Here is a 25,977-nt window from a genome sequence, read left to right on the forward strand (position 1 = left end):
TTTTTTCCCCAGGGGCTCACCTCTGCTCCATCTTGTTGTCCAGTGGGTTGGTTGAGATGTGCTTATTAATTATTGATAACCTTCTTGATTTTTAAAGTGTACTTGCCTTTAGCGAGGGTGGTTTGTAAAAGCATGTCATTACTTTAAAACACACGCCAAGGAGAGACTTCACTACATTGACCCACTGAAAGTGAAGGTAATGTACAAAAAATACTTTAATGTATTATAACATCTTACAATACAACAGACCAGTAGTCAAGAGCATCATATATGGAGAAAAAAATATACATATTTACATATATTTCTCTAAAATTAAGAATGTCCTAAATATACTCAAGAAAAAACCTTAAAATCTTATTGCATGATTAGTCTTCAACTAATCGCAGTGAATGAAACAGTCCTTTCAACAGAAGAGCAGCCTGCGGGATGAATTATTGCCTGATGGAGCCTCATTGAGAATTTGTCCGCCTGTTTTAGTATCATGATTCTCGTTACTGATCCAACAACGAGACTCCAAACTCCAGATTGTCATAGAATAGGAGCTGACATTTCAGATGATTCAGCCAAATGATCTCATTCATCTTCAAACTTAAACAGGCAACTTTCATAGCATTTATCACTAAATAACAGAGATGGTTCATCCTTTCTAAACCAGTACGCTGTTACTAATGTCTGATCTTTCTAGGTTTCTTAAGACAAGATTCTATTCATAGTATCACAAGCCAAACTAAGCAATAATTGAAAGCACCACAAAATACTTGCCTTTAACACTTACATTGAGATACCTCACTTAAATTACCTTTTATTTTCCTAATAAAAAGGAATATGTCTCACAAAGTTGATACACATATTTAAAAACGGAAACTATAAAGCAAAATGTTATATAATCCAAACTTGAATTTTACTCTAATGATAAATGTCCTGACTTCTCCTACTTAAGAAAAATGAACATTTGAATATTTTAAACATGAAGGCTTTGAAAATTCTCTCAGTGCATAAGAAAGGGGGTTGTGGTGTAAAAACAGCTGGAAAGTGCATTTAAAATAGCTTATTTGTTTTTCTCTTTTTCTGATTTTTGTTCATTTTTGTATTTTTTTTGTTTTTTTCTCTTTATATATATATTTTTTTTTTTTCTCAAGTGTAGTGTTTTGTTTTATACTTCCCTTTAGAGAAAGAGAAATGCAGTTTCCCTCAGCTCGAGAGAAATTCACTTCAACTCAGAGGATTTGGGCTTCAGATTCAGATTTTGTCTCAAATTATAATGATTGAGCATCTACTGGATACCACACAATGTCTTCTGTGCTTTCACATATGTGCCCTTTCTCTGTGGAATAATGGAATTGTCAGCAAAGTAAACTCATGTTAAGTAAGAAACAAAAAACCTGTTTTATGGTTATCTGATTATATTAAGGTCGTCATGGTTTAGATACTATCAAGACCCACAGAGGAAAAATACTTTCTAATTCTTTTTTTTTTCTTAAAAACATAAAATAAAATGGAAACTACGTGACAACAATTCTATCACAGAAGACATATTTCAGTTGAATTACAGTGATTTAAAATTTGAAGTAGGAATATCTTTTCTGGGAAAAAAAAAAAATCACATAAACCACTTTCAAAATCACCAAGTGTTGAAAAAAGATTCTGAAGCGGAATTTCTGCATGGCTGCATAGCGGAATCAGGCAACATTTAAATGCCACCTAGTGGCCAACTCTGGAACTGCAGCTGGATTACAAGAGTTCTTTGAGCAAAAAATTGTCCATGATTTTGCTTTTGTAAAACAGTGATAGGAACTTATTATTTCCCAGGAAATGGTATACTGTCTAGGTTGCATGAACAAACTGAATGTGGTATTTCCAAGAAGGGAATTTTTTTTCTTGACCCAATTCAAGTGACATGTTCCCTTAAGCTCTTTCTTAGCCTAGCAAAGGAAGGCTCTGGATCTTATATTGACCTAGATTACATTCTTATTTCAAGTGATTCAGAGTTAAATGGGAAATATTATATTGTGCCACAGCTTCATTTACAGAAAATTCTGGTTCATCCTACACTCTTCGCCACACCCTTTGCTCCACCTTCGCCTGCTGCTTTTGCAGATGAGTTCATGCCAGTCCAGGAACGTGTCGCTTTTCAGGGACACGGGGACAACCAAGCAAGTAAACTCATATGCTGTTGCTTGACAGACTCAGCAGATTCACACAGCAACCCAAGCCCTGACCCCATGTCAACGTCCTCACTAAATTTAAAGCACACCTTGGTTTTGTTAAGAATCTTGGAAGAGAAAGGGGAGCAGCAGAGATCACTCACATTCCTGGAATAGCCAGCGTGGGTCAGGGCCATGCAGAGCCCCGGGGAGATGAGTTATCTCCTTCTAGGCACTTATCAAAGCCTGGTAAGATGAGCATTTCTTATTCTTTGAAACATGTGTGGACTATTTCTAAACTTCTGGGTAAAAAGCCCAAGATTGCAGTGATATGAAGGCCGAAAAGGAAAGAGCCTCACCGCAAGCAGAAATAATCGGGGGAGATAATTTGTAATTTTTCCATATGGGAAAATAACTATCAAATGAAAGGACTAGAAAAATAACTTCAAAATGGAAATATAGGAGTCAGTAAATACTACTCAAAAATTAAATCCATAATAAGCTAATTAACTAAAGTTGATGGTCTTGCGTGTTCTAAGGATTTCAATTTTCCCAGTTATTTATCTGTTCAGTTACCACAGGCAATCAGATTCCACGTGCGACGGAAAATCGAATTTGGGGCCGCTGGCAGTGCCTACGGGAAGCAGGGCAGCCACGCGCTGAGTGCCAGGGCGGTCCCCACAGATGGGCTGAAGGCTGTTCAGCCTTCAGCTTTACCAGTCCAGCTTCAGGTCCGCCTTGCTCCATACGTATTTCCCTCCTCGCTTGAGAAACATCTTTTCATCAAAGCCGCTGAATTTTATAGCTTCTTCTACGCCAACATCCAGGATGGACGTGGAAGGATCCTTCCGCCCGTTTCTGCAGTTCACGAAGCGCATCTAGGAAATTCATGACAGAAATTGGGATATTTCCTGTAAAACTCAATTCGGGGGATCAACTCAAAATGACTTTTGATGTTCCAATCATTTCAACAGATGTTTGTGGAGAGCTGTGAACCAGATGCTTCACTGGGGGCGTTGAACTCTGGGGACACCATCTCTGTACTCAGCCAGCTCCCATCACCCACGTGAACACCTGAGACCAGGTAAGGGCATGATAAACAGAATTATATACACGTGCCTGTCCCTCCACTGGGGGGCGGGGTAATCAGGAAAGGTTTCCAAAATGTGTTGCCATCTAAGTTATGTTTTGAAATTGTAAGCTAGAGAGAACAATATCGTAAAAGCCCAGAAGCGTGAAACAGTACAGTGAGTTTGGGAAATTTCAGGTAGATGATATTCCTGGAGTGAAAACTGTGTGTGCAGGAATTTAAAAAGAAAAAGTGTAAATAAAAAACAAAGTGTAAAAGCTTCTTTTAAGAAAGGGAGATAGCATGGTAAGAAAGGTGATACAGAGGCGGGCAGGTCCCACATCAAGAAGAGTAGCACATGCCCTGCTAAGGGTTTGGTTTTTATCCTAGATTAAGCATCTTACAGACAGGAACCAGATCTTCACACCTCTGTGACCTACCATGGCACACAGCATTTTGTAGTAACACTTGTTGAATCAAAATATTCTTAGATTGCCAAAAGTAAATTTTGTTCCTACTCTATTTATTCCAACTGTAAAGAAACCAGAGAGTTTGTGGAGGAACATTGGTCAAAATCCCCAGCCAAAAAAAAAATCCCCAGCCAGTCATGGTACTCCAAAAATAAATTCTGTTTGACTTTTCCTCTCTACCTTGAACCCATAAACTGAACATTTTTGTTACCACCTTTTCCCCTCTGTTCCTTAAAGAAAGCACATATTGACAACAAATGAATGACTGTGAATCATCACTATTTAACTTGAAAATAATAAAATATCAAAAGTCACAGCAAGCATTTCTCGAAACACCAAATTCAGTTTAAATATGGAAAAGCCATGGTTCTTGTTGGAGCTCATTTCTTAAAAACAGATCTTTGAATGGAATTATTTGTCCAGTGCTAGAAATATTGGCAAAAGTTTATGAATTGGGACAGAAAAAGAAAAGAAAAAGACACAAGGAAAGGGAGAAGTGATTTGTTTTTCAGTTTGGAGAAAGATGGCATATCTCTTCCTTTGGAAGGCAGTGGGGTAGGAAGGTACCAGTGGCTTTTGGAGAGGAACTGTAACCTCTTCCCTGCAAAGCCAAGAGCTATCTGTCAGAGGACAAGCTGGCAGCATCTGAGGTATTAAAGGCAATAACGTCAAGTGTGACATGTCCTTCCTGCAAAGATCACTGGGTGCCCCTTGACCAGAGAACCCAGCCGAAGATGGCATAACAAAGGACACTGCTTTGTGTGATGTCAGCTCTGTGCGACATCCATGGATCCATAGCCATAGGGAAAAGACCATCGAGTGCGGGTGTGTGCAAACACTGGGATCAGATGCAAGCCAATGCCTGCCCAAGCCCTTAGCTCAGAGATGGACACAGCGAAGTAAGGGCTCTATAATAGTAATGTTAGTCAGTGACAATAAAAATATGAAATGCTGGCCAGAAAGAATGAATATGGACTAAATGGTTATGCTGATTATAACTCAACCCTGACCTTGCTGCTTAATGAATTTTTAAGGGATCATTTTATAATGCATTAGACATACTCACATATTCATCCAGAATAAGGTAGGAATCTCTCATCTGCAAGGCAGAAATCACATACCAACTTAGTTTCAAGCATATTTTTCAGTATGTACGCTCAACTGTCTATCTTACCGCGTTTGTGCGTTTGTGCTTTATTATTTCTGGAGGCCACGTTTCTTAAATCTCTTGAGTGTCTTTAGATGCGTCCCTTACAAGGTGAGCCATCTGCCAGTGCCCCATACCCACCTAACACTCATCTCCGAGCCATCTGTTTGTGTCCATTCGGATTCTAGCAGATTCTAGCAGGCTGGCTTCTGCCCCATGCTGGAAGGGTCACATGCCACTCTGAAAGCTCCTCTGACAGTGAAACCCCCAGGCTAATTTCCTCCAGCTCTGGGGAGCCCTGTCCTTCATTGTTCAATATTCCCTGTGTCCGCCATGCCTCTGATGGACCGCCTTTTCAGTGAATAAAGCAGAATCCCTTTACTGCTATTACCTGGGAGCTTATCTGAGGATTTTAATATTACTTACATTACTTGTAACTAGTTATGCCTTCTATAGGTATATAGAGAGTGTGCCTACACTCTCATAGGAAGGTATACCCTCTATACGTACCCCATAGAGGTAGGAGTCTGCAAACATTTTTCTGTAAAGGGCCAGAGAGTAAATATTTTCAGCCTCATAGACCATGTGGTCTCTGTGGCAACTAAAAGCCACTGTGGACAATGCTTAGAGAGGAAGCATGGCTGTGTTCCACTGAAACCTTCCTTATCGACCTTGAAATTGCATTTTGTATACTTTTCATGAGTCACAGATGTCATTCTTGTTTTGATTTTTTTTCCAACCGTTCTTGCCTTGCATTCTGGGTTTGTCTCACGGGCTGTAGTTTGCCCACTCCTCCTGTGCATGGCCAGTTTGGGACCTTGTTCCTGAATGTCTGGAGGTGGGCCAGGCATCAGCATCACCTGGGAGCTGGTTAAAATGCTGAATCATGGGTCCACCTAAGACCTGCTTGCTGGTTTGCAAACTTGGGAGTTCCCTGGGGGAAACCTTACCCACGGCAGAGGTAAAGTGAGCTGACCCCACCTATGTCAGAGGCAGAGTTCACCGACCTCATCTACATAAGAGGCATGGTTAGCTGACCTCACCTACATTGGAGATAAAGTTAGCTGAGCTCACCTATGTCAGAGATATAGTTAACTGACTTCACCTCCATCAGGTAGAGTTAGCTGACCTCACTTACATGAGAGGCAGGGTTCGCTGACTTCACCTATGTCAGAGGTGAAGTGAGCTGACCTCACCAATGCAAGGGAACCGACACACAAAGCTTGTCTTGGGTGACCTGCAAGACAAGAAGGCCTCAGCACCCTCTGCTAGTCTTAAAAGTTTATAGAGAAGCCTGAGCTGGGTTCAGTCACATGGGCCATCCAGATGGTCTCACCGTGGGAGGGTACGTCCTGAAGACAGAGGAGGGGTTAGGAGCCTCCACTTGCCCCAGTCCAGCTCTGGGTCAAATAGTGGTCACCTCCTCTCAATAACTTCCCCAACCCTGCTGACTCTAAATCTGCATTTTAGCAAGACCCTGCCTGGGGGGCGGGGTCTGTACAATGAAGTTTGAAATGAACTGACTAGTAAGCTTCTCAGGCTTTGGAGTTATCCAAACCCCAGTTTGTCCCTTGCTGGGCTCTAAGGGAGGTGAGTTAACTCTGCCTCTGACATGGGTTAGGTCAGCTAACTCTACCTCTGTCACAGGCGAGGTCAGCTAACTTCACCTCTGACACAGATGATGTCAGTTAATATACCTCTGACATAGATGAGGTCAGTTAACTGTACCTCTGACACAGATGAGGTCAGCTAACCATGCCTCTCATGTAGGTGAGATCAGCTCACTTTACCTCTGACATGAGTGAGGTCAGCTAACCCTTTCTGTCATGTAGGTGAGGGCAGTTAACCCTATGACTCAGCCTCAGAGTTTCTAAAACGGGGGTAATATTTCTGGCTCATGAAGCCTCTGTGAAGTGCTCAAAAAGCAGTAATTTATGACATATTTTCTTTGATCTCACATTACCTATGTAATTAAGGCAAATTTTAAAAAGTCAAATAAAATAGTGTATAGATATGAGTATTCTCCTCTGTTCTCTGGCTTCTTTTCAAAAGCTGCTCTGACCCCATTCAGGAATTTTTTTATTCGTACTCTGGTCAACATTACTCAGAAGTCTGAAGTATAAGGAATGAATCCTTGTTCTCAAATTTCTAATATGATGTAAACATATGAGGGAGAGATTTTGCTGCATGTATCTTTTTTGGCAGAAGATGGGGAAAGTTTTGATTTCTAAATACTTTAAAAATAATAAAACTACCTATTTAGAAAAATTTAAAGTCCAAACAGTTATCAGGGTAAACAAGAATGACTGATAATCCCATTATCCCAAGATGACCATGGGATGTGTACATACACACAGTTTTTGCACATTAGGATTAAAGGTCAAATGAATTTTGCCTATAGTTCCTCATTTGTACCTAATATCATATCATGCAAATTTATCCTTGTTCCCTAATATTCTTTGAAATAGGTTATATAGTCAGTATAACATTCCATACAGGGAACATGAGCTTACCTGTTCTCTGTATGTTGAATATCAGGCTACCTTCAATTTTTTACTCCTGTTCCTAACACTGCAGTAATGTAGCTTTGAATAAGTTCTTTTTTCTTTACCTTCTGAGAACACACTGATTATTTACTCTGTCTCTGATAACACCTGGAAGCTCCAAACTGTAGACGTGCTTTGGCTGACCCTGTTTAAACTACATGATACATACATTTGGACTAACAGGATGGATCCAATTTTTCACATTGGAAACCTAAAGATCTAGTGAAACTTCCACCTCAGCCCTGAGACTACTCCCATCCGTCCACGCAAACCCTCCAAAGCCACAGTGTGTGCAGCCCTTGGTGGAGACACTTTCCTGTTTGGAGCTAAATGTGTGATGGGGAACAAAACAACATTTGCTTCATACAACCTTCTGGTTAGACTCGGGCACCAGGCAGGGCACGTCTTTGTGGCGGTCCAAGAACGCTTCAAACTCTTCATCACTTATCACAAACGGTTCTGCTTCTCTCAGAGCATCTTCTCCAGAATTCTCACCTTCAATTATGAGGCACTGGAAGACCTGAAACACAAGTGTGGTGTTGGCTTTGTGAAGAGCTTTCCATCTCTTTTTGCCCCAAATCTCATTTCTCCCTGAACCTCTCCTGAGCAAAGAAGACTCCTCCAACTAGGGAACATTCTAGAAAGACACTGCTCTGGGGAAATGAGAACATGCCCTGAAATGTAGGGATATGGTACTAGAAGCCCAAACATTCCCAAAATATACATTTTTAAAAACTGATCTAGATTACATTTGATCTAGTCTTAGAACCTAATATTTTCAGACTACAAAATAATGGTTGCCTGCAAGCCCAGGGCCTCCCGCGGAGGAGGCTGCCTGGGGGACCAGGTTCTGAACCACGTGAGCAATTGCATAACAGTTGACACCTGATCCAGGTTTACATCAACTTGCATCCTGCAGACCTCAGTGATCTGATGCAAAAACTGTTTTCTAAATGGACAGCAGCTAATCCTCTCCCTCCAAAAAAAGTCAGAATTTTGAAAAGGCAATTCTGGAGTGAATCAGGCAAGTGGAAGCCAGAGTAGGGATCGAAAGATTGGAGAAAAGAGATAGAGAACAAGTGACAAGGAGCCATGAGCAAACCAAAGCTATGAGAAAAAATATATATAATATGTATTTATAATATATAAGTATAGTACATGAGTGATGACTGGCAGGGGGCTCTAGAAGGGAAATCTAAGAGCTTAGAGCTTAGCCCTCTGGCTCTCCTCTGACACCTCCACACAGTGGGTCATAGCCTGGGGTCTTCCCATCACACCTGTTTCTGTAGCTGTTTTCAGTTCCTCCTGGACCTGGGAGAGTGGCTGATATTCCAGCTTACTTACATATATAACCAAATATCAAGCTCAACATACAAATTAAAACTTTTTAAAGTAAGAAACATTTCTTGTTTCCCATAACCCATTTCCACATGTTACAGGATAACCTCAGGAAAATAATACATTAATCCCGTTCCCATCTCCACAACCCTTCTCTGAATGCTAACGTGGGATTAACAGCACATCCCAGGCAGCTTAGATAGGAAAGGTTTTCTTGGTGTCTAGACAGGAATTCCTTCCCTAGGTCTTCCCTACCTGTGGAAATTCTGTCCCTCTGTCCAAGCAGGAGCCAAATACCTCCTCCTACACGAAGTCTTCCTGGCTCTTTGGCAGAAATAAACCTTGCCTGTTTCACCTTGCCACATTATCCCAGCACACATAGCTTTATATTACAAGAGTTTTCTTTAACTCTTTTACTTGCTAGAATTGAATTCTACATCTTATCTTTAGTTGCATTAGTCTGGGGTTCAGGCACAGACTTTGGATACCTGCATAGCAATCATCGGGGCAGCTTGTTAAGAATACGTATTCACACAAACCCTCCGGCTAATCTGTTTCAGGATAGTGGGTATAGGATGAGGCCCAAGAAGCTGATTTGAAACAGTTCCCTGAGTTCATTCTGAAGAACATCCAGGGGCAGAAACCTTCAGCTTATAATGCTTTGTAAGCATCTGTGCATGGTGGGTGCTGTAAGTCACTGTGAACTGGCTTACGAGTATTTGAACCTTAGACTTTTTAGTAGCTGATAGTGGGGCTAAGCCCTAAAGCACACATCTGGGTGAAGGAATCTTGGGAATGAATTTTGCTACCACTTGGGGATGGCCTTTCTCCTAATAGCTTCTAATAATTCTACGAAAAATGAAGTAACAGAATTTATGAAGAACACATGCCCATTTATAAATAGGCCAAGAGCTTTTAAGACAAATCAGTCTTATTATTTTAATAAACACATACGAGTTAGACTTCCTATGAACATATTCTTCAGAGTATCTCCAAGCACTTCTCATATTCTTTTATATTTACTTTCACAATTTCCCAGAAGGAAATCAGTTATAAGGGGGAAATTGAGGCAAAGAGAATGTAAGTAGTTAACATTTAGCAGAGCTGAAAGAAGGACCAAGGGCCTGCTTTCCCAACTGGCTTTCTGAGTCCATAGTTCTCTGTATCCTTATCATTTCGGGTTTTGCCGAAGTAAGCCTCTCCTGACCGTTCTCTTAATTACAACCAGCAAAAGCAACTCGGTACGTACCTTCCAGCGGATGGGGTTCAGGGCTTTAATCTGTTCCGTCATGTCCTCATCCACATTGAATCAATTGATGACAGAATTTATCTTGAAGGCCACTCTGTAATCTTTGCACCACGTCCTCAATTTGTGGAGATTTTCCACGTGGTTCTTGTTTCCTTGACCACGGCCAATAAGGACATTGACCTGCTCGTCAAAGCTGTCGCAGGAGATGGCGAGAATGTCCAAATATTCCCCTGAGGGAAAACCATCACCATTAGGCTTTTCCATCCAAGGATGCAGACACAGGCCTTTAAGCCAGAGGTGGAGAATTGGAGCCTTATGGACCACATAGGTAGACATAAACGTTCTGTTTGTTCCTCCAGACATCTAAAAATATTTCAAATTGTTTGCAACTATTTTTGGGGGGATAGATTTAACATAGAATGTAGATTTATGGTGTATCTTTAATAATTTGAGCATATGGCAGCACTAACCTTGAACTCCCATATAGGACCAGGATCAACGGAAGTTCATAAATGACTGTCCACGTGTCCACTATTAATAGTCCTTACACTTTCTTTTTGTCTCCCTACTGCTAATGATCCTTTTTCTTATGCACTTCCAAATTCACTAATTGCACCACCTCTCCCGTACAACATTTGAGCTTTTGACCCAAAGGTGCAGCAACCCTCCTGGTCCCTACTCTTTACACCATATTGCCAGCATGTAGAGCCATCCTGGAGAGAGCACGCTGCCCTGGGGACACAGACAGCAAACCCAACCAGTTCTTCTCTGATCACACAGCTCCCTAACCCTGTCTTACTGCTCGGAATCTGGTTCCCAAAGCTTACTTTTGAACTTCTGAACCCCCTCTTTCACTGAGTGACTCCCTTCACGGTCATTTTGATGTTGACTCATTGCCCTGTGGTCTTCCTGTTAACCTTCCTCAGGTGGGCTGTCTACCCACATCCACACCCAGATCCACATCCATTTCTTCATCATCTTGGAAGGAGGATTTCATCAGAGATCTCCTGTGAGTGTCCTCAACAGATCACAAGTGCAACTACCCTTTGGATGATTTCAAGGCTCAAACAACTTACACAAAGCAAAGCACACTCTAAGAGTTCAGTTAGAACTGTTTCCCAAAATGATAGTAGTAATAATAGCTAACATTTTTCAAGTGCCTCCTAAATTCCAGGTACTGCTCTCTGAATATTAACATCTATGTAAAACTTAGCTTCCCAGTCTTAGGACCAGGGGTTTGTAACCCTGGGTCGTATAATGGAATCCCTCGGAGCACCCCAACTTGGCCTGTCCACATACCACGAGGCTCTGATATAATCAGTCTGGAGTCCAGTCCCAGTACAGATATTTTATAAAGTTCCTCAGTAGCCAAATATGCAGCCAAAGGTGAGAACGGCTGTTCTAGTCTAATCACTTAATTTGTACACGAGACTACTAAAATAGAGTTATTTCCGAAAAGACTTTAAAAATTAAACATGAATAGCAAACGATAAGGTCAGGGCTTGCAAAACTGTACACTGCGTTAATTCTCCCCACTAGCGGCTCAGCTAAAACTAGCTACGCTGATAATGGACGGAAGAGTTCTGGGGCTAGTCTGTTCTGTTATCTGCCTTGCCATACTTGTTGACTTAGAGCCCTACCAGCTTGAAAAGAGATTAGAGTAAGCCCACTTGTTTCCTCCTCCCTTTGGATCCCCAGCAGGCCTGGCCAAAAGCCCGGGATGGAGGGAAATAGAGCAACAGACAGTGACAGAGGCGGCCGTCCCGTGCCACGCGAGGCTCTCACCGTAGTTCTGGAGCCACCTCTCCCGGATCAGGCTCCCGTTGCTCACTATGCTCACGCTGGGCAGTTGCAGCTCCTGTTTGCAGAACTTCACCAGCTGGCCAAGGTATTTGCCCGGTCGTGGAGGAATGGCTCTCCACCGGAGAAGTTGATCTTTTCCATACCTGGGACAGACAGAGCGCGGCTTTTCCTTCTAGTTTTCCACTTCATCAACATCCATTATTATTTTAATGGCAAAAGTAGTATTTTCTCAATGTAATAGAATGAGATGAGAGAAAAGTGGCACTAGGACGTACGCCCAAGCTCCAAAGCCTTTGATCTTTCTAAGTGTGCAGGGTCGCCCTCCATCCTAGCTTTCCCAGGACAGTCCCGGTTTATGGAGGACCAAATCTCATCAGTTAGTTTTTCTAGCTCCCTCTTGTACTCTCAGATGTTTCTACAATGGGGCGGTGGTAAATTATAACACCTCACTATTTATAAGCTAACATGCTAGGAGGTGGCTTGTATGATGAGCATTATTATCCAATAAAAATACGATTCCCTAAAAGTGTGGTTAAATAGGGGCACATAACTAGAGAAAGTGAAACAGTGTATTGGCCAGTGGTGTAGCCTGTGAGGAGTTTGAGGATTAGGTTAGAGGTGATGAAAGAATGAGAAAACTGAACAAACAGGATGTAGAGATGTTGCTAAGAGCTTAGACGAGGAGCAATTAATTCACAGTGGTGCCAACATACAAGCCATCCTGTCACAGCACGGATCAATAGCTGATGCTCATAATGCTTGAGTTCTATTCAGCCTGTTCTGTTCAAAAGCCAAAGAGGTGGGCTTCCCTGGTGACGCAGTGGTTAAGAATCTACCTGCCAGTTCAGGGGACAAGGGTTCGACCCCTGGTCTGGGAAGATCTCAGATACCGCGGAGCAACTGAGCCTGTGCACCACAACTACTGAGCCCGCACACCTAGAGCCTGTGCTCCACAACAAGAGAAGCCACTGCAATGAGAAGCCTGTGCACTGCAATGAAGAGTAGCCCCCCTCGCTGCAACTAGAGAAAGCCCGCGCGCAGCAACAAAGACACAACTCAGCCAAAAAAAAAAAAAAAAACAAAAAACCCAAAGAAGTAAATAATATATTTTAGAAGCATCTTCAGCCAGAGCAGTAATTTTAAATGTAATGTACTTTTATTGTTTAAATTTAAAAATAAATTTAAAATTTTAATAGCTACCAAAATAGATTTTCCTCTATTTGCCAGAAATCTTACTTACAGGACACATCACCCATGCTATACCTTAACCATTTTAACTAACTTTGGTTTTATTTACTTAAAACTGAGAGGTCATGATATAAAAGTATTAATTATAACTGTAATAGTTTATACTCTATTAAAAAACATATGAGCATTTATTTATTTGTGCCTTGTAACAACTTTTTAAGGTTGATATATGAGTTATCACTATTGTCTGTATTTTAAAGAATATTAAACTGATATTCAGAAAGTTAAATGTCTTGACACATTGTTTAAGTGCTAGAGCAGGAACTCAAATCCTGGCCGTGTGAATCAAGAGGCTAAGTTTGTTCCATAACCCCACACCTCTCTTCATTTGTTCATTCATGCACTAATTCATCCATTCAAAAACATTCATTAGATTCCTATTACCTTCTAGATACTTTGCTAGGCAGTAAGATAAGCAGAATGCTAGGTTTCAATCTTGGAACTCAAACTCTTTGGGGACCCAGATATTAAAAACAAAACACAAGAGCACAATTTTAAATATGCTGCAGTAGGCACTTAGGTTGCTTCCATACCTTGGCAATGTAAATAATGCTGCTATGAACATTGGGGTGCATGTATCTCTTCAAATTAGTGTTTTTACTTCTTTCTGATATATATCCAGAAGTGAAATTGTTGGGTCATATGGTAATTCTATTTTTAGTTTTTTAAGGAACCTCCATACTGTTCTCCACAGTGTCTGTACCAATTTACATTCCCACCAACAGTGTACGAGGGTTCCCTTGTCTCCACACCTTCTCCAGCATTTGTTATTTGTGGACTTTTTGATGATGGCTATTCTGACTGGTGTGAGGTGATACCTCATTGTGGTTTTGATTTGCATTTCCTGGATGATTAGTGGTGTTGAGCATCTTTGCAAGTGTGCCTGTTGGCCATCTGCATTTCTTCTTTGGAAAATTTCTATTCAGTTCTGCCCATTTTTTAACTGGGTTGTTTGTTTTTTGATGTTCAGTTGTCTCAGCTATTTATGTATGTTGGCTACTAACCCTCTATCGGTCATATCATTTGCAAATATCTTCTCCCACTCAATAGGTTGTCTTTTCATTTTGTCAATGGTTTTCTTTGCTGCGCAAAAGCTTTTATATTTTTTTAAAAGTGTCCATCAATAGACGAACGGATAAAGGAGATGTGGTGTATATACACAAAGGAATGCTAATCAGCCATAAAAAATAATGACATTTTGCCATTTGCAGCAACATGGATGGACTTGGAGGGCACTAGGTTAAGTGAAATAAGTCAGACAAATATTGTATAATATCATTTATGTGTGGAATCTAAAATAACGCAACAAACTAGTGAATAAAACAAAAAAGAATCAAACTCACAGATATAGAGAACAAACTCGTGGTTACCAGTGGGGAGAGGGAAGTGGGGAGGGGCAAGATAGGGCTAGGTAGAAAAAGGATTATAATTAGGATTATATGGAATCATGTGTGTGAAACTTTTGAAAACTGTAAAGCATTATAGGATTTAAAGAATCTTTCATTCAAGTAAAAAAATAAAATAAATAAAACATGCTATAATACATGCATTTGTAACAAATGCCATGGGATCACAAAGGAAGGTGAGAGGGCATTCATTCTGCATGACGAGGACCAGGGATAATTCTAAGGAGCTTTGAAAGTTCACCAACAGAGACTGAGGTGACAAGCATTCCAGGAAGAGAGAACAGTGCGATCACAGGCTCCACGATGCAGGTGTTGTGGGAGAACTGTGTCACATGATGTGTCCACAGCTTGGGGCCCTTCAGGAATTGGGGTGAAGGATGGCAACACTGAGCTTGAAGCCTGTGCTGACAAGTTTGGGCTTGGAAGCCATGCAAGAGAGCTAAGTGGGGAGTTAGCCATCAAAATATGTATTTAGTAAGATAACGTGCTTTCAGAGGGGACCCAGAGACAATGAGATGAATTGCAGCAGTCCTGGTGAGAAATAATGAGACCCTGAACCAGACCCCAATGGGAACGGCACGGTGGGTCAGGCATTGGATGAGCTGTGGATGACTGGGCAGGCGTATGGGAAGCAAAATGAGTCCGATCCAGTAAAGTGCAAGCCTACGATCTCACCGTATCAAGCACAAAATCCGGCAAAACTAGTGTGTGTGTTAGAGTAAGAGCTAGTGGTTATCCTGGGCAGGAAGGGCAGGGGCTGAAGGGAGCATGCGCTTTGGATGCCCTGCTGTTTTCTGTCTAGAGTCGTGTGCTGTTTACCTGGGTGTGTGCAGGTCTGTGCAAATGTATGTTACATGTCTGTAAAAAAGGCAAGCAAGTTGGGGCTTCCCTGGTGGCACAGTGGTTGAGAATCTGCCTGCTAATGCAGGGGACACGGGTTCGAGCCCTGGTCTGGGAGGATCCCACGTGCCACGGAGCAACTAGGCCTGTGAGCCACAACTACTGAGGCTGCGCGTCTGGAGCCTGTGTTCCACAACAAGAGAGGCTGCGATAGTGAGAGGCCCATGCACCACGATGAAGAGTGGCCCCCGCTTGCCGCAACTAGAGAAAGCCCTCACACAGAAACGAAGACTTAACACAGCAAAAATAAATAAATAAATTACTAAAAAACAGGCAAGCAAGTTGAGAAAAAAGTTGGCCATGTGGCTGAAATTGCTCTAGGGAAGACAGGAGGGCAGATCTGGAGCGGAAGATGTCACCGTAGAACTGGACAGGCTGGGGCCTCTCTGATATGCCTTCGAGTTACTGACGTGGTGACACTGAGTGAGAGTCTCCAGAGCAAAGTCATTGCCTTATTTGAGTCGTAAATAGTTTCTCTAAAGTTTCATAGTAAGAACAGGCAAATAATCCAAAATCAAAGATTCAGCTATTGCGTTTCTTAAGTCAAAGTGTTTGTATTTGTTTGCAACCTTCCTCATTAACTGTTTCTGGGAAACCCCAAGTGCTTCGGGCCGACTCAGAGTGCAGCACGACCTTTCCGACCTGCCTCGTTCCGCGGGCTGGGCGGACCGGGACCCGGCAGGTGCAGGCGCGGCTCGCTTAGCTTAGCAGCGTCAGGAGGATGGGTTTGCTCCACTTACCCCCAGGTCAGCCGACTCTGCAGGCTGGGAAGGCCTAGACACCCATCCCCAAATTCACCTCCACATCCTCTGGAGGGAGGGCATCCTCCCTGTGCTGTGGGAACCGCTAGGATTCTGGGGGAACCGTCCAGCCCATGTGCGCTCCCAGCCCCCTCCTGTCAGCCAGCCACGTACCAGCTGAGCCCCTGATCTCGTACTGGGTCCGGACTCACCCGCTTCCTTCAGCAGCAGCAAGCCTCTCTTGGCCTGCGCCAGCGGCAGCACGAAGGACGTTTTGGCCGCGTGGAAGCAGAAGCCACACTTGTAATTGCACTGGCGGGCGATGTGATAATTTACGCTGGTGGGGGTGATGGGCAGATCGCGGTCCTCTTCGTCTTCCCTGCTGGGCTTCCTTGGTTTTCTCCTGCCCCGCTGCTGCTGGCTCTTCTTGCCCCCTGCCAGCCAGAATGCTGCTCTGAGCCGGGGGAACAGGGTCCCCAGGCTGCTCCACATGGAGCCCAGGTGCTGCACGAAGACGCTCAGCAGCTTGAGAGTGAATGACACGGGTACCAGCATCCACATGGTGGCCAGGTTCCCTGAGGCCGCCCTGCAGCTGCAGGCTCACTTTATATGTGCCCGGCAACCTGTCACACGGGGAGCAGGGACACCCCTTCCTTGACTAACTCTCAGCTGAGCACAAGTCTGGATTTCTCTTTTCATGAAAATGAAAGTTGGAACAGGGCCAAGACTGAAGGCTCAAGACTAAGACTGACATCTGCTTTCCCTGCCCCGCTGCTTCCCCCGCCTATAAATAATAGGGGTATAAATAACAGCCTCCTAACTAGATACAGATGGAGAAGGTATTGATAGCTAATCTCTATCTCGATCTAGCAGATAGCAGTAGAACTAGACAGAGACTTAGCCACGTCTGTAGCTGTTGTATTGCTTGTGCATGACATAACATGTAGAAGCTTCCACTCCAGCACCCTTCACCTGGGGGCACTCAGGTGTTTGTTAGGAGAGCCAAATAGTGAAAAGAATGAATGACCCTTGGAGGATGAGACCCTACTCCATGAATCTTAGCATTCCCTTTCAGATCACAGTCAAAACGCATAGGCAGAGCTTCCCTGGTGGCGCAGTGGTTGAGAGTCCGCCTGCCGATGCAGGGGACATGGGTTCGTGCCCAAGTCCGGGAAGATCCCACATGCCGCGGAGCGGCTGGGCCCGTGAGCCATGGCCGCTGAGCCTGCGCGTCTGGAGCCTGTGCTCCGCAACGGGAGAGGCCACAACAGTGAGAGGCCCACATACTACAAACAAACAAACAAACAAACAAAAACAAAAAAACGCATAGGCACATAATGACACTGATGCCTGAATCTTTCTTTAGTAATTTATCTTAATGTACGTATTTTTACATGTTCAAATTTAGACATTGTATTTCCCTGCATGTCTATGCATTTCTATACCTTTTTTAATAGACAATAGGAAAATCAGATGCTTTTCTAAGATGCTTCCTTTTTTTAAAAATTGAAGTCTAGTAGATTTACAACGTTGTGTTACTTTTAGATGTCTGCAAAGTGATTCATCTATACCTATCTATCTGCTCTTTTTCAGATTCTTTTCCATTATAGGTTATTACAAGATATTGAATATAGTTCCCTGTTCTATACAGTAGATCCTTGTTGATTGTCTATTTTATATATAGTAGTGTGTATTTGTTAATCCCAAACTCCAATTTATCCCTCCCTGCCTTTCCCCCTTTGAGAACCGTATGTTTTTTCTTCTGTCTGTGAGTCTATTTCTGTTTTGTAAATAAGTTCATTTGTATCACATTTTAGATTATACATATAAGTGATATCATATGATATTTATCTTTCTCTGTCTGACTTATTTCACTTAGTATGATAATATATAAGTCCATCCATGTTGCTGCAAATGGCATTATTTCATTCCTTTTTAGGGCTGAGTAGTATTCCATTGTATGTATATACCACATCTTTTTTGTGTGTGTCTTAGACAGTCATTTATTTATTTTATTTTTTATTTATTTTTAAAAATTTTTATTGGAGTATAGTTGCTTTACAATGTTGTGTTAGTTTCTACTGTACAGCAAAGTGAATCAGCTAGATGTATACATATATCCCCTCTTTTTTGGATTTCCTTCCCATTTAGGTCATCACAGAGCACTGAGTAGATTTCCCTGTGCTATACAGTAGGTTCTCATTAGTTATCTATTTTATACATAGTATCAGTAATATATATATATATGTCAGTCCCAATCTCCCAATTCATCCCACTCACCTCCTTTTTCCATTCATCTGTCGATGGACATTTAGGTTGCTTCCATGTCTTGGCTCTTGTAAATAGTGCTGCTATGAACATTGGGGTGCATGTGTCTTTTTGAATTAGGGTTTTCTCCGGATATATGCCCAGGAGTGGAATTGCTAGATCGTATGGTCATATCCTAGATCATATCTAGTTTTTTTAGTTTTTTGAGAAACCTCCATGCTGTTTTCCATAGTGACTACACCATCCAATGTTTCTTTATGCAAATACAAGTAAGTACGAATATATATAAAGTTTACACAACATTCAGTATATAATATCCACATTCTATACTCTGGTTTTTTAAAGGAACCTCCATACTGTTCTCCATAGTGGCTGTATCAATTTACATTCCCACCAACAGTACAGGAGGGTTCCCTTGTCTCCACACCCTCTCCAGCATTTATTATTTGTAGACATTTTGATGACAGCCATTCTGACTTGTGTGAGGTGATTCCTCACTGTAGTTTTGATCTGCATTTCTCTAATAACCAAGATTCTTCTTAGTTGGCAAGAATTATTGTGTTTTTTTATTATCTATTTTCACAGTTTTCCTAGTAAGTGTTGAGATTTGTACTGAAATTTTCTATCCTTTAGCCCTCTTTAATGGGAATTGGGTTTGATCTTGAGTGTGTGGTTTTATGTTTTCATGAGACTTGTAGCAAGTTGGGATAGCCCTAGTGGTTAAGTTTATGAAACCACAAGCCTAGCTTGTCACTTACTAGCTAGGTGACTAAGTGACTTTATTTCTCTGGATCTTCAGTTCCCATCTGTAAGACCAGGTATCTCAAGGGATATTTGTGAAGAGTGAGAATTCTAATTTATGTGAGTCACTTAAAACAGTGCCGGGAAAATCATTCAATTAGGGTCAGCTTTTGTTCTTCTACTCGTGTTATGTTTTGAATAGAAGCAAAGATGACTTTTATTTCACTGAGAAGGAAACTGAAAGCAAATTCAGCACAATAACCAGTGTATGCTTGATGATTACCAAGCCTGCAATGAGAAATATGACTTAGTCAAAAGTATTTTATAACCTTACCATGGCCTGGCTCAATCAAGAAATACGTTTTTTTTTTTCTAGATCACATGTGTATGAAGAAACGAAAATCAAATCAGTTTCCATTACAAATCAAATATGATTATGACAAATATGTCATAAAGGGTAACCACACAGACTTTTGAAGCCAAACATTTTAAGGTTTGAATCTTAGGTCAGCCAGTATTGTTTAATTCGGGGTAACTTTCTTTACCTGCCTGATTTTGCTAACACACCTGGGAAATATGGGTATTAATGTCTATTTCACCCAGGGCATTCTAAGGATTAAATGACATGAAGTTTATCAAGCACTGAAAGTAGAGTTCGACATTATCAGTTAGAAACATCTAGCATGTATATAACATTATGTACCAGGCACTGGGCTATATTTTGCAGGCACTAACTTATTTTACTGTTGGGGAAACTTATGTCACACAGGGAGTGAGGATTTGAATCGGGACTTAAACACTTGCAATACTGCTTAATAATTGATAATTACTATCACATTATTTTATTACTACTTCTTTTTTTTTTTTTTTTTCTTGCGGTACGCGGGCCTCTCACTGTTGTGGCCTCTCCCGTTGCGGAGCACAGGCTCCAGACGCGCAGGCTCAGCGGCCATGGCTCACGGGCCCAGCCGCTCCGTGGCATGTGGGATCTTCCCGGACCGGGGCACGAACCCGTGTTCCCTGCATCGGCAGGCGGACTCTCAACCACTGCGCCACCAGGGAAGCCCTATTATTACTTCTTAAGTCTGTTCTATCCAGGCCAGTTTCTTTTATATTCATTCATTTGTTTATTCATTCACTTATTCACTCATTCATTCAAGGATTCTTTCTTTCCTTCCTTTCTTCTTTTCCTCAACCATGGTTTATTGAGAAGCTCCTATGTATCAGTTAAAATATTAATAAATATGAATAAAATAAACAAGTCCAAGTCCCTTCTGGCATAGAGCTCACAAAAGTCAACGTCACTTTGATATCCTCTGAACATATGCTTATTCACTCAAAACCTGTCTTCCTCCATGCATCCAAGAGTAAGGCTCAAGAGAAGTAGACTTTCTTATTCAAAGTCATGGCTGACAAAGGCCAGGGAGGGATTTCTTCTCCCAACTGCTCAAGATGGGTGTGGGCTGGAGGGAGGTCAAGGCAGCCCCTTCTTGGTCTCTACCTCTCGGGAGTCAGCCATCTCTAAAGACATCTAAATGCAAACAGGTAACAGCCAAATGTCACTACCATTTTTCATTAGCCAGGGACTTTTTTCTTCAAAGACTTGCACATCCCCAGGGTACTCCCTGCTCCCTGATGTGGACCATCCTGCAGTAACATCAAACAGCGGCTGGCACACATTAGCAGATTGCAGAATCGGTTCAGTTACTTGCAATCTTCATATTATTACTTTGGTAAGTCTTTTTCTGAAGCATCTTGTGCATAAAGAAAAGTGCACAATTCATACACATACAGCAGGACAAATTTTGGACCGAACGAGCACACATGTGTAACAACCATCTTGATCAAGAAACAGAACTTTGCTCAGACCTTCGCGTGTCCAGTACCTTCCCCCAGGCCCTAAACCCTACCTCTGCCCCAAAGATAACCATGTCCTGTTTTCTAAAACCATCCTCTAGGTTTGCCTGCTTTTGAAGATCCTGTGGACATAATAACACCTTATGTACTGCTTTCTGTATAGCTTCTTTCACTCAATGTTATATTTGTAGATTTACCCATTTTGTTGTGTCCAGCAGTACTTTGTTCATTTTCATAACCATCTAGGATTTTATTGTTGGAATATACCACAATCCATTGAATTGCTCAATTATAATGAGCATTTGGACTATTTTGCTATTAGGCCATGAATTTTCTTGTACATGTCGTTTGGTCAACATAAGTATGTATCTGTGTTGGGTATACACCCAGGAACGGGATCACTGGTTCCTAAAAAATATACATATAGGGCTTCCCTGGTGGCGCAGCGGTTGAGAGTCTGCCTGCCGATGCAGGGGACACGGGTTCGGCCCCGGTCCGGGAATATCCTACATGCCGCGGAGCGGCTGGGCCTGTGAGCCATGGCCGCTGAGCCTGCGCGTCCGGAGCCTGTGCTCCGCTACGGGAGAGGCCACAACAGTGAGAGGCCCGCGTATCGAAAAAAAGAAAAATATATATATATACATATATACTCCCCTTTAGTACATAGTTCCATAGAGTTTTCCAGAGTGCTGGCCCGATGTACACTCCGACCAGAGTAATGTAAGTATTGCTCCACATCTTTCTTCTCACTTGGTGCTGTCACTGTGAGATGTTTGCTTTATCTGGTTTAACTTTAGCCATCTCAGTGGCTGTGGAGTGGTGTCTTGTGGCTTTACTTTCCAGTTTCCTGATGACTAAAGATGTTAAGCATCTTTTTAATATATTTATTAGCTATTTGGATATTCTCGTTTGTGATGTGCCTATTCACATCCCTTGCCCCTTTTTGTATTGGATTTTCTGCATTTTTATGATTGATTTATAAGAATTCATTGTATAGATGTACTTTCTTAGTTATATGTTTTGCAAATATCTTCTTTAACTCTTTGTCTTTCCTGTTCACTCATTTACTGGGTGTAATTTAATTCATCCAATGAGTGCCATTTCACTAATTTACAGAGTTGTAATTATGTGTGTGAGTGTGTGTATTTAAATAAATACAATGGAATATCAAAGCACTTCAAAGTAAGAGTTCCTTGAACTTCTAATTTAATTTCCATGTGTGTGTGTGTGTGTGTGTGTGTGTGTGTGTGTGTGTGTATTGGGTTGTGTTTTAGGAGCCTTAAGACCACCCACGTGTTTGCTAATCGGCTATAAGGACTCCTGGGACAGGAACAGGTCACACTCACAGGTGGGCTTTATTCCAGGGAAGAGATGCAGAGCAAGGATAACAGGAAAAAGATGAACATCAGAGGAGTCTGGAGAGACGGGCACAGCTTCTGAGTCCTTCACCACCTAGGCTGCATAGATAGATGTGCTTTCTTTCTAGAAGCACTCCCACCCTGGGTACAGGAGTGAGATGGCTGGTCAGGAAAGCCCGCTTGGGTCTCAGGTTTGCCATTACGTGGTGGGCTGGACACGTAGGCACGTCCTGCTGTGACCAGTCTTGGTCACCTAATCTTAGGACCCCATCAGTGAATGAGGTGCCCATCACCAATCTTGATGTTTGTGCGAAGCAACCCCGACAAGTTGCTGTGGCGTGTCCATTGTTCCTGGTGCAAACACAGAACCATCAATGACTGATATAAAGAAGCTTTTGAGGGCATATTTCTAGGATTTGGCCACGATGAATCATGGCTCCAGGCTCCCCAGTAGAGATGCCAGGAGTAAGTATCTGCACCTGCTGTGTTAACTTTCTTCTCACAGGGAGCTGTATAAACTATATTTCTTAGTGAGAAAAGATAGTGTACCCTTCAAATCAGAAGCCCACAACGCAGGGGTCTGGCCCCCAGAGCAGTTTTATGCAGTGCCAGCTGGTCTCTGGAGGCCAGAGCCTGGCCTGGAAGGGATCCCAAAATACCAATCTCTTTTTCAAAATCAATGTTACTTTCTCACTTTATTGTTTATTAATTACAACATTTATATTAGTTAATTCTCCCTTTCTGCTTTTTTTTCCCTAGGAGCAGAATGACTAGAATCTTTCATGTTTTCCTGGCTGACGTTGTTAGTGTTGAAGACTCTGGCTTTTTAAATGAATAAAGTCGTGCTGTTCATTCATTCAAGGACCTCTTTCAAGTGTCTTTCCAGGCCCAGCTTCTTTCTTCCACACCCACTGGATAGGTTACTACAGGCAAGTTTATTCAATCTAAACATGCACCCAAGCTGGGTCCATCAGATTCTCTGTCCTGGGAATTTGAAAGTGGAGCTCAAAAATATGACAGAGATTTTTTTCACTTCATGAATGAAGACATTGTATCTTCAATCTTCGACTCCCAGTTAACATTGAGCGAGACCAGATCCTGCAGTGTCACTAATTTCACAGTCTTCTGGTAGGGAGGAGGGTGAGTGAAAATGGAGAGGAAAACTTAAATTAAGAGCAGATATGATTGGGGGGGGGGTCATGGAAAAAAAGTCAAGAAAGGCTCACGGGAGGATGCAATCCTGTCCTAAGGAACAAAAAGGACTTTGTTCTTTTCCTATTTTCTTATGTTCCACACAGGTGACAAAATCTCTGCTCCCTAAATGTCCAAAAGTCAAATTGCTCACAGAGTATAAAAATGATCCTGCTCTCAAAGAGCTGAAAACATCTTAATCTCAGAATTATTCCTTGCCTATTAACCATACTTCAACCACATATCTGTAATAGTTCATGTCTATCATAAAGGGTTTTCCTTTCAGAATTAAGCTTAATCCCACGCTAAATGCACATTTGATGAAATCATAACTATATGCTTTCAGTTTATCTAATGTTTTCCATCTTTGTTTCAATTCTAACTTTTGGGTCTGCTGGACAATCATTTTCAAAGATATCAGTCAATGAGTAAAAACAAAACACCCAAATAATCTTGTCAATGCTGCTTTACTATACAAAGGCAGCAATACATCTGACGCCGGCTGCTGGCTGATAAGGCGCTTCCAGGCCATCAAGCTGCTGTCTCACTGGACCTGCGTGCACGACTTTAATTTGGCGTAAGTCAACTTAGAGGTGCCAGTCTGGGGACACTTCTCAGTTTGAGAGTCAGCAAAAGGAGGGGTTAATTCCAAACGAGCGGAAAGCGTGTGCAAAGCGGGGTGAAAACGCTCCAGCGGCTCCCAGGCCTGGAGTCCGGGCGCGGGCGGGGAGAGCGCTCGGGGCGCAGGGCTGGGGTCGCGAGCGGCCGCGTCTGCGAGGCCCGCAAGGCGAGCCCAGGTGAGGCGTCGGCGGTACCAGAGAGCGAGCAAGAGCCGGTGAGCGTGGTGGCGCAGGTGAGACAGACACACACACACACACACACACACACACACACACACACACTCCCAGGAATTATTCAAACGGGGCCTGGCACCCCCTGCCCGCTCCCCATCGATCGCAGCGCGGGTCCCCATCGGCGGCAGCCTGCGACCCGGCCCCTGCGGGAATCTCCTCCCGGCGGCTGCCTGCTCCCGGCGCGACCTCGCGGCTAGGCGGAGGCGGAAGCGGAGGCCGGGGAGGGCGCCCCATCCAGGGCCCTGCCCGCTTCCCGCCGCCGCCCCAGCCGCCGCCGCCAACGCTGCCGCTTCGCTTTCGCTTTTCCCCGCGGCGCCGCCCGCCGAGTCCCGGGTTTCGTTTTCGACGCGCGGGGCGGGACGGGGAGGCGCCCATGGTCTTTGGCCGCCGCCCGCGCGCCCCACTGCTGCTCGCGCGTCTCTCGGGGCTGAGGCGCGGGGCCTGCGGTCGGGCCATGGCGCCGCCGCGCTGCTTCGCGCTGGAGCTGCCCGGCTGCACCCTGGCTCACTTCGCAGTGGGAGACGAGGCCCCGGGCGCGCGCCCCGACCCCGGCGTGGCCGCGCTCCTGGGCCCCCCGGGTGGCAGCTATTCTCTGAGCGTGCCGGTGGCCGGGAGCGCGGGCTGCGCGGCCCGGGTGCGCGCGGCCCGGCTGCACCAGCGCTTGCTGCACCAGCTGCGGCGCGGCCCCTTCCGGCGGTGCCAGCTGCGCCGCCTGCTGTGATACCAACCGGGCAGCGGGGCCTGCAGCACGGCTTCCTTCTCTGCGACCCCCGCGACAGCCCCGCCACCCGGAGCGCTCTGCTGGCACTGCTGGATGCTTGCCCGGAGGCTCCGCGGCCGCGCCTGGCCGAGTTCTCCGGCGACCCGCTCTGCCGGCTGTGGCAGCTCCCGTGGGAACGGCAGGACGGCCTGGGGTGGCGGCAGCTGGGCCGCGAGCGCGTCGTGCCCGTGCCGGAGCCCGTGCTGCACCCGGTGGTGCGGGACCTGCCTAGCTCCGGGGTCTTCCGCCGCCGGGAGGCCTCCCGCGCCGTTTTGGAGGCGGTAAGAGTTGGATCTCTTCCCAGCGCTCAGGGTGGATCCCCCAGGCCAGGGAAGTGGACACCGTGCGCTCTCCGCGGGGCTGGCCTGTCCAGACCTCCCTTTGCCAGGGAGTTGCTTTACTCCCGAGCGCAAATCTGGTGGTGAAGGTCGCCGGTGGGCCAGCCTCTGTTTAGACACCGTGGCTCTTTCCAGATTCTTGCTCGCCAGGGACCCCCAACCCCATGGGGGAAACTGACATCCCAACAGGAGCGGTGCGGCTCCCGCGCTGGCGGTGCCCGAGGTGGGGGTGGGGGTGTGCCGCTGGGTACAGGGAAAGCAATGCCATCTTGGAAGTGAGGACCCTGTTCCGGGAGGTCGGGGTGTAGAGAAAGGGCATGAGCTTGGGGTTTTAAGAAACTTAGATTAAGCGGTGCCTGCTTGCTTACTGGCTGCCACCCAGACACTCGGCTACTCCGTGTTGCTTTGTGCCTTTTCATCTGTAAAATACCTGCCTTGCAGTGTTAGGACAGGGAAGCATCTGACCCACAAGAGGTGCTCGGTGCGGGACAGCTAAGATTCTGCCTGAGCGCAGCCTGGGCAGGTCCCTAGGCTGCACTATGGGTCTTAG

At 44.1% G+C, this 25,977-nt stretch overlaps 3 protein-coding genes across 3 annotated transcripts in view; 1 reads left to right on the plus strand and 2 right to left on the minus strand.

Annotated features, from left to right (window-relative positions):
- Positions 1 to 1,342: 1,342 nt before the first annotated feature.
- LOC149746262 (S-adenosylmethionine-dependent nucleotide dehydratase RSAD2-like) lies at positions 1,343 to 10,005 on the minus strand. Its single transcript, XM_089901799.1, has 4 exons — positions 9,964 to 10,005; positions 7,747 to 8,001; positions 4,750 to 4,782; positions 1,343 to 3,022 (listed from the first exon to the last, which is right to left on the minus strand). Exons 1-4 carry the CDS (start codon positions 10,003 to 10,005, stop codon positions 2,858 to 2,860), a joined length of 495 nt encoding a protein of 164 aa, XP_089757925.1. The 3' UTR covers positions 1,343 to 2,857.
- Positions 10,006 to 10,023: 18 nt separating this feature from the next.
- Positions 10,024 to 16,621, minus strand: LOC149746263 (S-adenosylmethionine-dependent nucleotide dehydratase RSAD2-like). Its single transcript, XM_089901800.1, has 2 exons — positions 16,273 to 16,621; positions 10,024 to 10,193 (listed from the first exon to the last, which is right to left on the minus strand). Exons 1-2 carry the CDS (start codon positions 16,619 to 16,621, stop codon positions 10,024 to 10,026), a joined length of 519 nt encoding a protein of 172 aa, XP_089757926.1.
- Positions 16,622 to 22,709: 6,088 nt separating this feature from the next.
- Positions 22,710 to 25,977, plus strand: part of LOC149746264 (UMP-CMP kinase 2, mitochondrial-like) — a 36,866-nt gene continuing 33,598 nt past the window's right edge. The window contains exons 1-2 of the mRNA XM_089901801.1: positions 22,710 to 22,749; positions 24,334 to 25,370. Of these exons, the coding sequence (XP_089757927.1) occupies positions 22,710 to 22,749; positions 24,334 to 25,370 (1,077 nt within the window). The remainder of the gene's footprint in view (positions 22,750 to 24,333; positions 25,371 to 25,977) is intronic.

The sequence above is a fragment of the Delphinapterus leucas genome, chromosome 19 (genome assembly GCF_059928025.1).
Source record: "Delphinapterus leucas isolate spDelLeu-1000000601 "Yukka" chromosome 19, BTC_Dleu_Yukka2, whole genome shotgun sequence".
Lineage (NCBI taxonomy): Eukaryota > Metazoa > Chordata > Mammalia > Artiodactyla > Monodontidae > Delphinapterus > Delphinapterus leucas.

What these genes read in the sequence shown, in the direction of transcription:
- LOC149746262 (XM_089901799.1), bottom strand. Translation starts at nt 10,005, where the DNA reads ATGACGGAACAGATTAAAGCCCTGAACCCCATCCGCTGGAAG. An exon ending in TGAACCCCATCCGCTGGAAG is followed by an intron (nt 8,002 to 9,963) that starts GTACGTACCGAG and finishes AATGTTCCCTAG; the next exon opens with TTGGAGGAGTCTTCTTTGCT. An exon ending in ACCTTATTCTGGATGAATAT is followed by an intron (nt 3,023 to 4,749) that starts GTGAGTATGTCT and finishes TGAATTTCCTAG; the next exon opens with ATGCGCTTCGTGAACTGCAG.
- LOC149746263 (XM_089901800.1), bottom strand. Translation starts at nt 16,621, where the DNA reads ATGTGGATGCTGGTACCCGTGTCATTCACTCTCAAGCTGCTGAGCGTC. An exon ending in GCTGCTGCTGAAGGAAGCGG is followed by an intron (nt 10,194 to 16,272) that starts GTGAGTCCGGAC and finishes GTTTTCCCTCAG; the next exon opens with GGGAATATTTGGACATTCTC.